Source organism: Cryptotermes secundus, unplaced genomic scaffold, assembly GCF_002891405.2.
Source record: "Cryptotermes secundus unplaced genomic scaffold, Csec_1.0 scaffold262, whole genome shotgun sequence".
In the NCBI taxonomy this organism is placed as follows: Eukaryota; Metazoa; Arthropoda; class Insecta; order Blattodea; family Kalotermitidae; genus Cryptotermes; species Cryptotermes secundus.
The window spans coordinates 803,765-817,764 of NW_019739214.1; the positions used below are offsets into that span (position 1 = coordinate 803,765).

General features: G+C 38.3%; 1 protein-coding gene and 1 long non-coding RNA gene across 5 annotated transcripts in view; one reads left to right on the forward strand and one right to left on the reverse strand.

The window, feature by feature from the left end:
- Positions 1 to 8,241, reverse strand: part of LOC111871684 — a 217,935-nt gene extending 209,694 nt beyond the window's left edge. The window contains exon 1 of the long non-coding RNA XR_002844082.2: positions 8,174 to 8,241. This is a non-coding gene — a long non-coding RNA (uncharacterized LOC111871684). The remainder of the gene's footprint in view (positions 1 to 8,173) is intronic.
- LOC111871683 (dual specificity tyrosine-phosphorylation-regulated kinase 4) overlaps positions 1 to 14,000 on the forward strand; it is a 559,052-nt gene that overhangs the window by 531,427 nt on the left and 13,625 nt on the right. For all 4 annotated transcript variants that reach the window (XM_033754350.1, XM_033754351.1, XM_023864948.2 and 1 more), the window contains 3 exons: positions 8,194 to 8,458; positions 11,950 to 12,104; positions 13,613 to 13,737. In XM_033754350.1, the coding sequence (XP_033610241.1) occupies positions 8,194 to 8,458; positions 11,950 to 12,104; positions 13,613 to 13,737 (545 nt within the window). The remainder of the gene's footprint in view (positions 1 to 8,193; positions 8,459 to 11,949; positions 12,105 to 13,612; positions 13,738 to 14,000) is intronic.

The following is a 14,000-nucleotide window of genomic DNA, read 5'->3' on the forward strand; positions in this document are numbered from 1 at the left end:
AATTTTGAGGTGTTTACGGCCATTGAGATTCTGGTCTTCTGGTGTGTAGTTTTGTAGGTGTATCCTGAACCGGCACACTTAAACCCTGAATATGGAGGCAGCATATTCTTCCGAAACTTTGACATCCGCCTACATGACTAAGCGGTGTCATAACTCAGAATACCAGAACACTTACTATTCTGGTACTGAGAAAAGTCACGATAATCATAATTGAGAAGAGCCGTGCAACCCGACCGAGATTTCAATCGGGTACCTCACCGGATGCGGAACAAGAGACCTAAATACTACGCAACGGTTCTCGCGATTATCTTCATTATTTTCCCAGCGTGACGTAAACAGTTTTAAACAGAGGAGTTAAAGGAATGCTATCCGTAAAGATGGTGTAAGGTGCATAGGGCCTATATATTCATGAATTACACCCATGGTGCTAAATGAAGGATAGAGGAAGGAATCTCGACGGATTTATGGTTTGTACATAAAGAGCACACAGTTCTGAGAACCTTCAAAGAACCCTGGCGTCTTCTTCAAACTTGAACTGGCCTCCTAATTATAGCGCATGTATCCATAATTATACACCTTCCTCAAATCTAATGGTAAATAATATAACTTCTAAGAAAATTCAGCAACTGTCTGAGACAAAGATTATTTCAGCAAGTTCGAGTAATAGCCTACGTTAAGTGACGTGACAAAACTCTACATATCAGTAGAGTCACGCAGACAATTGAAACGCATAATGAGCTATGCAGATTTAAATTAGACGTTAGATACATCTTGCATGCAAAACAGGAGAGATGTAACAACATATACAATGTTGTATGCATGTCTACAAATGTGCACTTTTCTACTTTGAGTAAATGCGGAATTTCTTCGTGCATTCCCGATGTTGTCAACCTTGGCAAAAATATAACTTAACGTGGTTATCCTCACAGTCTACATTTTCTTGACTTTTTAAAAAGTTCCAAACTTATTCGTTCTCACTTCTCTATAAATCATAACAATAATCACATCTTCATAAGTTTCTCAGCATCAACAGGTAGGGAGACTGGAAAGGGTTATACTCGACCCTAACACAAAATTCGCAACAGCGCTCTTTGTAGTCCATTTATGACATTGTGCAAAGAATGCTTTATAATTGATCAGTATGGCTAAACATCGAAACATTATAGAAATACCTCTAACCGAATATTACCATAATATGATGTAGGGTTTATAATATATACAAAATATCCCATTTAGAGCTGAAAGCAAAGAGCACTTTGCTATGAGTCAATTTGGCAGAAAATCGACATTTTCAGACAAAGATTAGTATAAATCATATAAAATTAAACGACTTAGGCGCTGATACCAGTTTACATGGACACGGACTGACGCACAGACATGACCACTCACAAGGCGTTCTTTTTGTTTAGTTATCAGTTAGTTCCAAAGTCTCATGTGCGACATTAATGTTCTATAAAATTTATTAAAAACTATTCACTTTAAAGTTTTACACTACATGTTTCGACTAACATGGTCATCATCAGGTATTAAAAATTATGGATGAGGAAATTGCTGTCTTCTGTATAATTGCTTAGGTTCTAAATATAATGCATCGCGGATGGACAGTGTTGCTAGGTAACTGACCATTAAAAACCTCGCGACCGAACACACGCAAAGCAACAATACGAGTACAATTTTCAATGAATGCATCTTGTTGTGTATCATATATTATTTCCTACTGGAAACCGTCACAACACAACCTCAATAACACTTGTAAGCAGCTCTAGAAGATACCGTTGCTACGTGTTTCGGCCTTCAATAAGGCCATCATCAGGCAAATACATTAAACCTTTCGTTATTGAATTGCATGTTAAATACACAGTCACACAGTGACATAAGTCACAGTGCTAAACTTCCAAGTATACGAGTATACAATGGTACAAAATGATATGAGTGAAATATAAATTACAATAAATGTTAAAATCTTAATTGAAGAAGAAGCTTAAACTTGACGGTGGTCAAGCTTACAACCGTTCAAATGACTAAATGTAAGTTAGGCATGATATGTTCTGTAAGGCCTGTACTGACAGAGGACTTTGTGTAGTTCAAAAGGGAGAATTTTCAATAACATGTTATGTGTGAGAAATATACTCTTGACGAAAGGCCAAGGGTATTCATTAGAAACAAACTCATCTTCTCGTCAGAGATAATGTTACATAAGGATTATTACCGCAAGAATTCAGTTGAAAAAATGTCTGGTCGTGGGTTTCAAGGTGCCTGACGCCAAGACGAACTGATTTGAGGTAAACCGCCAGTCGCAAAGTAACTTTGACTTTGACTTTTTTTGAACAGATTGCAATATTTGAGATTTTTAAGTGCGGTTTCGCTCAAGTCAGTTCTCGGAGCGAGCTCTTAGAGTTAGTTCTCGGTGGGAGACAGTCGCAGGTGGAAGAAGACCAAAACGGATGATTTGAAGGCTTCATTTAGAGTGTTTCAGAGTATTTCAGAGTGCTTAATTGTCTGAGAGTTTAGATGACAATGAGGTAGTTCTCGGTGTGAAGACTTGGCATGTGATTGGAAGACTTTAATTATATGTAATACTTGGAGTGATCTGAAGCGCTAGTTTCTGTGTTGAGATCCATTACCAAGAGAGGACTAGTGTGTGTGACAGTGAATTATGAAGTGTGTGTAAATCAGCGTTAGCGCTGTAATTTGAATGTAATTAAAAGCGTGTGTAACCAAGCTGCTAATGAATCCAATCATCCGAACTAGAACCTGTCATTTTCGTCACGCGCAACACCCATTGCACATGTGTGTTCGAGATGGCAGGCTGTATTCCTTCCTGTTGTGTCATGTTGCGTGTCTTGTTTTCAAATGCTTCTTTTTGCTTTGTAAAGAATCCTAACAATTGCAGGGATGCACGAAGAGTAAAGGCTGGAAACAATATAGCTACTGTGATGTATAGACCCGTTGCTAAGGGGTGACTCTGTAAACAGCGCGGTTGCTAGGTAACGCCCGCAACATACACGCAGGGAACAATAGAAGAAGAAATGTTTTCTGTGATTCGTCGATAGCAACGGCGCGGTAAACACGTATCTATAATAGTAGATGTTCTGTGTTTCCTGCATGGTCCGTGCCGAGAAGTTATTTTGAAGACAACTGGGGTGTGGCCAGCTTACCCGTGTGGAGGCGGGTTCCAATGCTTCCACCGTGACCCGGCGAGTCGCAGAGACAACGAAAAGGGAAGCCTCAAATCTGAGACAGTAAAATATGGTAGCGAGTCCCCAGGGACTCAGAGCCGAGAAAGACTGCGCTGACAATGCCAGCAGCATGTACAGAAGACAGACCCGCCCTCTAGACAAAGAGGGCTCCCCACAAAAGCAAGACCGTAACTGTCAAACAGTAATAAATATATGATCATGAGCCCAAGATGGGGCTGGACACCAAGACTTACTGACTGACTGAGCGTCAGACGCAATGTGACTTTGGCTTTGACGTTGCCAGCTGTCGATTGAGTGTTGTCAGTTTAAATTCAGCCTGTGAAGAGAATATTAGGAGACTGATGTGAAATGGTCGCCAGCTTGGGAGTTCAGGTTAGTTGTCAGTTGAAAGCTGAGTTATGCACGGGAGCTCCACTGTTAGAAGCCGTTGCCAGGGAACGGCTGATGTAGACACAGCAGGCTGGAAAATGTCTTAACGGGTGCTGGGGTGATTTGTAAAGCGTGGAGATCAGCGCTAGCGCTGTAATTACTTGTAGTTTCGAGTGGTGTGTATAAGTGGGCAATAAATCGAGTCATCAATGTAAATCCCGTCCTAGTCACCCCTATATCTTGAAAATATTACTAACTTTATGGTTTCACGGCAGTTAATTATTGATGTTAATTCTATTCTTGGGTTGTTTACACAGTGTGGTTTAGGGCGATGCTGCCGACGTTTCGGAGTGATATATTGCCACCGTCTTCATAGTCGAAACTGTGTAGAATGTNGTACCTCCGAAAGGTCGGCAGCACCGCCCACAAACACACGGTGTAACAACCCGAGAACAGAAGCAACATGAATAATGTAGACAGCCGCAAGGTGAGTCTTCATCCACGCACTTGTAAATATAATAGGAAGTTACCAGTCTAGGTCTTTGTGTGGGAGACTTTAACAGTTACACGCTTCAAGTACATATTCGCTTTCATCGCTAATGGACTTTCCGTTCTTAGTTTATTCTCTTCCAGTGTTTAATGCAGGTAGATGTAGCCAGAACGTCGCCCTTGCATTGCTGATCTGCACTGCACATGCGCGTATAAAGCCACTTATTAAACTTCATAGACCAGAGCCTTTCTTGAGAAGCTAAAACTCGCTCAACAAGAACTCAACAATGACACGTCTCTGCGCCACATAAATTCAATCGACTCCTTCCCATCCGTTTCAATATTATCATTCCATCTACACTTACGTCTCACAAATTATCTCATCCTTCACATCTTCCTGCTAAAATTTTGTGGGCATCCCTCATCTCTCCAACTCCTGCACATAATCCTAGCATAAAACCAATTTATACATTTTCAATGGATAGATAAACTAGACGCTAGTGTGAGGTGAAGGGTAAAACCCAATTTCTTTACTATATTTATACAAGATAGTCGAATAGTATTTTTCAGCATTTTTATTTATAGTCTTCTGACTTACAGCTCAATGAAGTGAAGCAAAAACTACTTTGCATGTTTCCAGGGAGCATTTTAACTAGACTTGTAGCAATTTTCTCATAACAAAGTTCTTTTTCTTAAACCATACGAAATGATATTCTATTCAGGTTCCGTACTTCCCATTTCCTTGATGAAAACCTGCTCGGACGTGAATGTGCGATATGAGCGGGAGGGATCCGAGAAATACGTCGTGAGGCGTTTATTGATGAATCAGACGTAGTTAACGGAATAGAAAACGTTTCCTAGAATTATATTAAATGTGCTATACCGACAGAATTTCCCTGGCTCCAACGGACTTGGTAATAGGGCCTACAAGCATTCTACTTTATAATTTTTCCGTGTAATGGCACACTCTTAAACTCTCTACTTATTTTTTTTCCTTTGCACTACAGCCCCAGTGGGCCTAGGCCTACCTCCATGAACTTCTCCGTTCACTTCGGTTTTTCTAGATCTTACACATTCGGTAGGACTCCTTGGGCGGGTGATCAGCTCGTCGCAAGGCCTCTACCTGTACACAAACACAGAAAAACGCACACACACAAACTAAACATCCATGCCCTGAGTGGGATTCGAACCCACGATCCCGGTTTCCAAGCGAGCGAAGACAGTACATGCCTTAGACCGCTCGGCTACCGTGACCGGCCTACTTATTTTATACAACCGACTATTTGGATCTCTTCAGCAGATGTGCTGTATAAGCAAAATGGTGTGGCCTATACACTTCGAGCAGATCTTAAAATAGGGCCCTCACGAAGAAGCATAGTATATTGAAGGGCAAATTATATCGTAGCGGTAATGAAACACTCATAATGTGATCATTTAACCACGTGACAGAATATATTTATTATTCGAGAAGCAAGACGAAATGACATCTTACATATGCAAATCGTGTGCGAAAATAACAGGTAACATATAAACATCATCAAGCCTTAGGCACATATTTTAATCGTTTTCTTCAAAGAAATTAGTAGAGAGTTTCAGTTAAATATTGTAAAGGTCAAAGGGCACTACGCGCTTGAAGATCAGCTGCACTTTATTAGCTATCCAAATGCAAAACTCTGTTAAAATTTTTACTTGAAAATATTTTGGAAGAATCTTTTATTGAGTTTTGAAACCGGTTATCCATTGGCGTAATTACTGATTTCTTTGTTCGAAAGTTATCATCTTTGCATATGCACAACAAAACTTCTTCCTCCTCTGTCACCATAAAACAGATCGGTAATGATTTCACAAAACACGAGGATGCATTCATGTAAGATTTATAGATGCACACATTCGTTGCTACTCAGCAGCAAGCCATAGGCTCTTAACCTTAATGAGTTTTTTTAGTTTTTTCTTCAAGCACTGACATGCACAACTTTCTTTTACAAGCATTTAATTTGTTGTTTCAGGTTTTACATTGATACCTAAGCCACTGTTATTTTAATGTTATTCTGCATATTTACGTTCTTTGAAGAGGCGCAGCGAAAATTCAAACATTCAGAGAACATATAATGTTAGTGGATACGGCGTTGGTGTGAATAATAAAATAGAACAGACTGAAACCCCCTATATTTGGGGTTGATCGGTGTACCCACTAGATAAATAAGAGTCGTAAAAACAAGGCGAAATTGCGTTCATTTATCTTGTTAGGTATTATTTGTTTTGGAGGACGAAGCACAAGGCATTCACAGCAATAATAACCAAGCAATTTTATCTTACATGTTTTAGATAAAAACAACTTTCATTTTCATTATCTCCTAATAATTTTATAATTATATCAGATTGCATGAAACATAACACTCCTGCTATTCACTTAGTTCAGAAATAATTTTCAGTGAACCAATATTCTATTTTCTTTCAAGAAAGTGTCATATTTCTCAGGTAGGTCAACTACACGGTATAAGAATGAGAAAACAACTTTGAAATTTCACTTTACTTTGCCGCAATCCATGATTCAAATGCATGTGAAGTGAAGAGAGACTGGCAACAAGAGCCAGCATAAACAGTGACCCTACACAGGCAAACCTATATTCCGGCCACTACTGGATTCGGCCCAAACCAACATGACGAATAATACAAATTCCACCGTCAATGCAACTATAATTTATCAATTATATTCCACTACATGTTTCGACCCTTATAAGGTCATCCTCAGGTGATGTTATTTACACATTTTCACTGTTGAATTGTAAACGAAATTAAAGGTTTCATGAACATTTTTGGTGGGTATGATGTTCTTCAGCTTCATGATTCACCTGAAACCTCAACGAGGATTTCTCTATCAGATGTTTTAATAAAAATTCGACCAAGAACAGCCACGGGACGAATTTAAACAATAAAAAGCGTAAAAAGTAAGTAATTGAAAGGTTGAAAGCTTTGAAAATTAATAACTTGAAATGTAAGCCAACACATGCAAATGCACAATAAGCATTATGCCTACAGAGCCTTGTTAGATACATAAGTCTCTGTTATTCATCTTGTGCTCATAGCTGTATGCAGTTGCCTAGAGTTAAGAACTGTGAGTGTAAGATGTGTAATGTTCCTTGTTTTATTAATAATATTAATGATTTTTAGGCAGTAACCTCGTGGAAACAATATTCTTAAAACATAAAACTACTTTTTAAGTAACAAGATCCACAATTTAAACAATTTGCTTCAAATAAAGCCATGACAAGTTTTAAATTGTGATATAGCAGTGGAAAACGCTCATCGTTATCAAATAAGCATAAAATAAGTCTGATATATTATGTAGAACCGCAGTTAAGAAAATTGTTAAGAAACTAGCTTTTTTTTATTCTTGCTGTTGAATTACTGTGACAAATGAAGAACTACTATTTTGAAGCAAGACCTGTCTCTAGATCCTACAAAATCACGAATTTCACTTAAATCTGAGAAAGTTAGGCTGTAAGCTGATTCCCGTAACAATTGTCGCATGTACACTGAGTTCATTGCACTAGTTGATAAGCAAAAAAATTCCACCTGTGATAAGTCATCCTTACAACCCTCCTACGTGTCATACTCACTTGACATAACCTGTCACTCACAGAGTGTTGATGGGCTCACTCAACAGTATAACGGGAATTCCTTAAAGACTACGTTACACATGACTAGCGCGTCATGCTTAACAGGAGTGTTCTGAGTGCGGTGTTAGACAACGCTAATACAATCCCTACTCTTTCTACATACCTCTTCCCCTCAGTCAGTTTTCCCCACATGTCCCCACACGTCCAACGCTTTCTTTACTGTTACTCACAGCATATCCTGTTCAGTTGCAGTGTGCGTTTCGAGTGAAAGAGACGAAACAGTTACAGTTCCTGTTGAATGTGTTTCACCTAACAATGCATTCCTAACCTTATCTAGTCATACAACTTCCGATAGTATTATTATTATTTTTTACATGGGTGCAAGAGTACACAAGGAAAACGACGTTACCAACATTTAAAACAGTGTTATCCAATAAAGAATAAAAGTGAAAATGTCAGTGAAGGCTTATATGGACAGCAGACGACATCTCATACCTTGGTTTTCGTGCCCACAGAGTCAGAAGTTGCCGGCTTTGGGTAGCACCGGTCACCTTAAAAGCGTGTCTGTATCCGCTTCACGGTTAAATCATCATCAACAGCAGCATCAGGATTCATCAAGATCTAGCTCAACAGCTGCTCCCACACCAGTGTCTGCATGCTTCCCAGTGCTCAATAACAATAACACCAATACGAGCAACAATAACAATAATGTTCTGGACAGTAGCCCATCTTTGCAACGACTCGATCCGCACGGACGTCGACTACCACTTACACCTGCTGGTAAGAATCATTTATTTTCATAACTCTTACCCAACTTACACATATAGGTCAGACATTTACAGTTCCGTAAAATGACACCTGTTTAGATCAATTTCGACATATGTCACATATTTAAACACGAACTCATGAGCTCATGAACTACCCGCACACAAATTTTACCTGTGCACTCTGCCACTAGACTGCCCTCCGTACTGGTGGGATCAAGGACATTTGAACTGTGAATGTAGGAACAAAAGACGAATCACCGAGTAAGAACAATCTGCACTTCAAAAGAAGCGATTTATAGAAACTGTAATTTTTCACTGTTGAGGTGTATTTTGGAAAGAAGTCCCGGGGGGAAACATTTTGTACAATTATCATCATTTATCATTTAGAGCAAGATCCAGTGTGGATCGATGTATCGGAATTCACATGTAGTGTACGAGATGATGGAATACGACCTCTCGATTAACGTAGTGCCCGAGTTCATAAAAATAATCTGTTCGTAAGGGATATTGACATACAGATATGGCTTATTTAAGCTTACTAGTCAAACCGGAATTCCAGTCTTGTCGGCGGAAGGGGAGCAATTGAGAATTCGTGTAATCAGTTATTGATCGTTTTATTACTTTTTTAGATAATTTCCGTACTGGTTTCATAAGGGGAACGCGGTAAAGTAGTTGGTTGAGGCACTATGCTACAAGCCGGAAGGTAGCGGAATCGTACCCCGATTAGGTGGATTTTTTCAATTTACCTAATCCATCCAGACGCACTATGGACCTGTGGTCGACTCAGCCTCTAACAGAAATGAGTACCAGGAATATTCTTGAAATGTTCTTGGGGGTAAAGGGCGGCCGGAGTGAAAGGCGGACAACCTTAGCGCCATCTATGAGTTCATTGTCTAGAAAATGTGGAAACCTAAACATCTCACAACCCAATGGACCTCCACGGCCTGTTACATGGATACCTTTACTTACTTAAGGGGCCTTTTATCCAAAATTGAGGTACCATTTTTCAGACAGTAGCATCTCACACTTTTTCAAGTTATAATTGATCAGGCACACTTCTGCACTGTGACAGTCAGTGCCATGCAATTTCTAATACTACCAGTTGAAACTTGATATGAATTTGTTGGTATTTTATTATTATTTATTTGACTTCAAATGGGTTTTATCAGTGGCAGTGGACTACAGACTAGTAAATTAAAAATTCTTTGTTTTCTATTCAAGAAAATGTAAGTTTGTTTTTAAAAAATAATGTATATTCATGTGAGGCAGTGGATCCATAAAGCACTGTGATTTAAAGTCTGAAGCACAACTGTTGCTTATGCTAAGTCTACCTCTTCCCAAATATTGATATGGTGAGGCAATGGTAGAAAGAGAAACACCTACACTTTTTGGATTCCCCTCTGAACAAGTGGGGCATGGGTTAGTGTAGTTGGTTGAAGCATTATGCTACAACCATGAAGGTTGCAGGTTCGAGTCTCGATGAGGTGATTTTTGTTTCCGTTGACCAAATCCTTCCAGCCGCACTAAGGCCCCGGGGTCGACTCAGCCTCTTAAATAAATGACTACCAGGAATATTCTTGGTGGTAAAGGGTGGCCGGCGCTTAAGGCTGACATCCTTACCACCATCTGTAAGCCGATTGTCTAGAAGATATGGGAGCCTCGACATCTCACAACCCCTATGAGCCTCCATGGCCTGTTACAGGGATAGCTTTACCTTTTTATTTTTTTCTTTACCTCTGAACAAGTAACAGCATCAGATGAAATATAAGTATCCAGATAATCAAAACAAAATATCAAATTCCCTCTGAGTGAGTAAGGGGCTGCCCTTATTCGATTACCAAATTGTGCTATTCTTTGTATGGCAAACTCTGTCCTAAGTGCAACAATTTATTGTAGTTCTTTTGTCTTCTTTTCTTCTACACTACCTTTTTTCGGCCATAAATGGCCATCATCAGGTGTATACTCACACGTAGCTGTTACACTGCACGTAGTTTAAAATTTAAAAACACCAGCTTTCTTAATTGTTCATTTCTCCATTGTTAATAGGTCCCGATATAACTAAAAATTAAAAAAATTATAAAATTAAAAAAAATAAATTTAAATTGAAGATTTTAAAAATACCAAAATTCAAAAAATCAAATTGACATATGTAAATTAACAAAGATTTTATACATATCTGACAAATATCAGCAAGGGGATTCTGATATATCGGGACCTATTAACAATGGAGAAATGAACAATTAAGAAAGCTGGTGTTTTTAAATTTTAAATTACGTGCAGTGTAACAGCTTCGTGTGAGTATACACCTGATGATGGCCATTTACGGCCGAAACATGTAGTGTAGAAGAAAAGAGGATGAAAGAACTACAATAAATTGTTGCACTTATGACGGAGTTTGTGTCATACATTGTGCAGAGTGTAACAGGATGCTTAAATATAATATTGTTCTATTCCTGCCTATTTAGTATGTTTAGGATAGGCGCCAATGGGGGCGATCTTGTGAACGTGGTTATGAACCTTTGAGACTTACAAAAAGCAGAACATATATTGACTAAGTGAATGACTGTTAGGTTCTCAAGAACCTATTCATGGAGTTAGTTAAAAGTCTGATAGTTTGTTAGCTATTATGATGAGGCTGTACCCTATATCAGTCATTTTATTTCCCCCCCCCCTTTTTGTTTTTGTGATGTACATGAATGAGTATGACCACTTACGCGCAAGTTGTGCTTGCCATAGTAAGGCGTAAAATTTACATCATGTTGCTCATTTTCGTTCTCAAAGTAAAACTAGGAAATAAATATAAGTAAAACGTAAAGGTATCCCTGTCACAGGCCATGAAGGCCCATAGGGTTGTGAGATGTTGAGATTTCCACATTTTCTAGACAGTCGGCTCACAAATGGCGGTAAGGTTGTCAGCCTTACCCACCGGCCGCCCTTTACCCCCCAGAATATTCCGAGAATATTCCTGGTTCTCATTTCTGTTAGAGGCTGCGTCGACCCCAGGGCCATAGTGAGGCCGGAAGGATTAGGTCAATTGAAAAATCCAATGACCTCATCGGGACTTGAGCCCACTACCTTCCAGCTTGTAGCATAGTGTCTCAACCAACTACGCTACAGCATGCCCCATAAAACTAGGAAGGTGCTCTAAATATTCGTAGTCAGTGATATTGTTGCTGATGGTATGAAATGATACACCATTGGTTACTGGCATACATACGTTTTTTACAAAAAAAACATTCAACAGATTAAATCACCTAAGAAACTAATCCAGTGACAGATAATGTCATGTTGGTTTTTGTCGCTCACTTTCTAAAATGAGCATATTATTTTTAGTATTTTAAATGTCTGTCATTTGTTGACAGAAACATTTAATATACTGCCTCGTTTGTGACACATGTAGCAGAGTAAGAAGTACTGTGTACAAGTAACAGTAACATTGTCTCACAAATATTCAAAGTTTTTCTTTTTCAACAAATGTAAAACATTTGTACTTAATCTTTCCAGAGGCACTGAAGTACTATGGCAGCAGACTCACAGAATATGAAAGAATTGAAGTGGAAGTGTACCCAGAAATCTGGTATTTGGGCCTTGATGCATGCAAAATCCACGGAGATCCACATAATGGTGAATTTGATGATGATAATGGCAGCTATAATAAGGTGAGTAACATCCAAATAATACAGCAGTATACTCAGGGTTTGTAAGTTGAGACAGGGATAGAAAGAAAACTCAACCTGAAAAGTTGCAGTTATTGTGAATATAATGCAGCTTTACTTTGGATTCAGATATTGGTATAATTTACAGGAGAGCATATTTCATGGAACTGTTGGATCATAGAATCGCCTCTGTGGTCTAGTGGTCAGAGTTCCTTGCTACAGATCCAGAGGTCTCGGGTTCCATTCCCGGCGATACCAGATTTTCTGAGAAGTAGTGGGTCTGGAACGGGGTTCACTCAGCCTTGTGAGGATAATTGAGGAGCTATTTCAAGAAAATAGCGGCTCCGGTCTAGAAATCGAATATTAGCAGTCGTGGGGATTCATTGCGCTGACCACACAACACCCTCTATCCGCCAAAGTTGGCACTAACTTCGCTGACAAGCGGTGGTCGCTCGGTCGGTGTAGTTTGCTTGAGGACTAAAGCCAAGGAGCTTGTTGTATCATAGAGGCTCTACTAAACGGAATGTAATGAACTCTCATGATTCAGAATGTGTCCATTGATAGCATTTTGATTTTTCTTTTGCATCAGAAATTAATTATAAACCTCTTGAATGATTTTTAATGATCTCTGAAAATAATTCATAAAAGATGAAATGGAAATGACAGGGTTTATGTATAACAGGGGAGAACAATAATTACAGTTTCTAAGCCTTTTCATAAATCAATTGATTTTGGGGAAAGCGTAATTGATAATTTTATTGAATTGAATTTATTTACATTCTGTAAATCCTAAGCAGGTTAGTACCTTTGGATACAGAACAAGTCAAAAGGTTACATACATAAGTACAGGCAATTTTAGCTTAAAAATTAATATAACTTAATTTTACATCATTCTCTATTTACATTGAAGTATTCATCTAAAGAGTAGAAGGAATGAGCATGTAGATAATTCTTTAACTCTGATTTAAACTTTTTAGTATCATTGCCCAAGTTTTTAATACTTTGTGGCAGATTGTTGAACACTTTTATGCCAGTAAAGTAGACTCCTTTTTGATATACTGATAAAGTTGATGAGGGTAGGTGGAAGTTATATTTTTGTCTAGTATTCATGTTATAGACATCAGAATTTAATTTGAATTTATCTTTGTTGTAAACAACAAATAAGAGAAGCGATAATATGTATTGTGATTGAAGAGGTAGAATTTTTAATTTCTTAAATAATTCTCTACATGAATCTCTACTTCTACATCCTGTAATGATTCTAATTATATTCTTTTGTATTTTAAAAATTATTACACTATGTGAAGAGTTCCCCCAAAATATTAATCCATACTTCATAATAGAATGAAAGTAGGCATGGTAAACCATCTTCAGTGTTTCCTGTGACATAAAAGGCTTAATTGATCTCATCGCATAGCAAGCTGCATTTAATTTAGGTATAATTTGTTCAATTATGACTAATGGCTATGACTAACGGTATAAAACTTGATGCTTTTGAATTTGGTTTCCAGGTCCTCCATGACCACATATCATATCGGTATGAAATCCTTGAGGTAATAGGGAAAGGCAGCTTTGGCCAGGTCATCCGTGCATTAGATCATAAAACCAATCAGCATATAGCCATTAAGATTATTAGGTGAGTTTTGGAATGAGGTTTATTTGAAATACATAGTGGCTCATCTTTAGAGATGCCACAAGACTGTTGCTATTAAAATTGTAAGTCAAAACACTGGTTTAACATTATTGCAAAATGTAAAGTTCACTTTCAAATTTGAGGAATTTCATTGTTTAAGAAGTTTATATGTCAACACAGTGCCTGATTAAGAGAGTTTTATTTTCATGTCACTTTCATTATGACTGGATATTGTTACATTTTTAGTTTCGACAATTTATATTTTA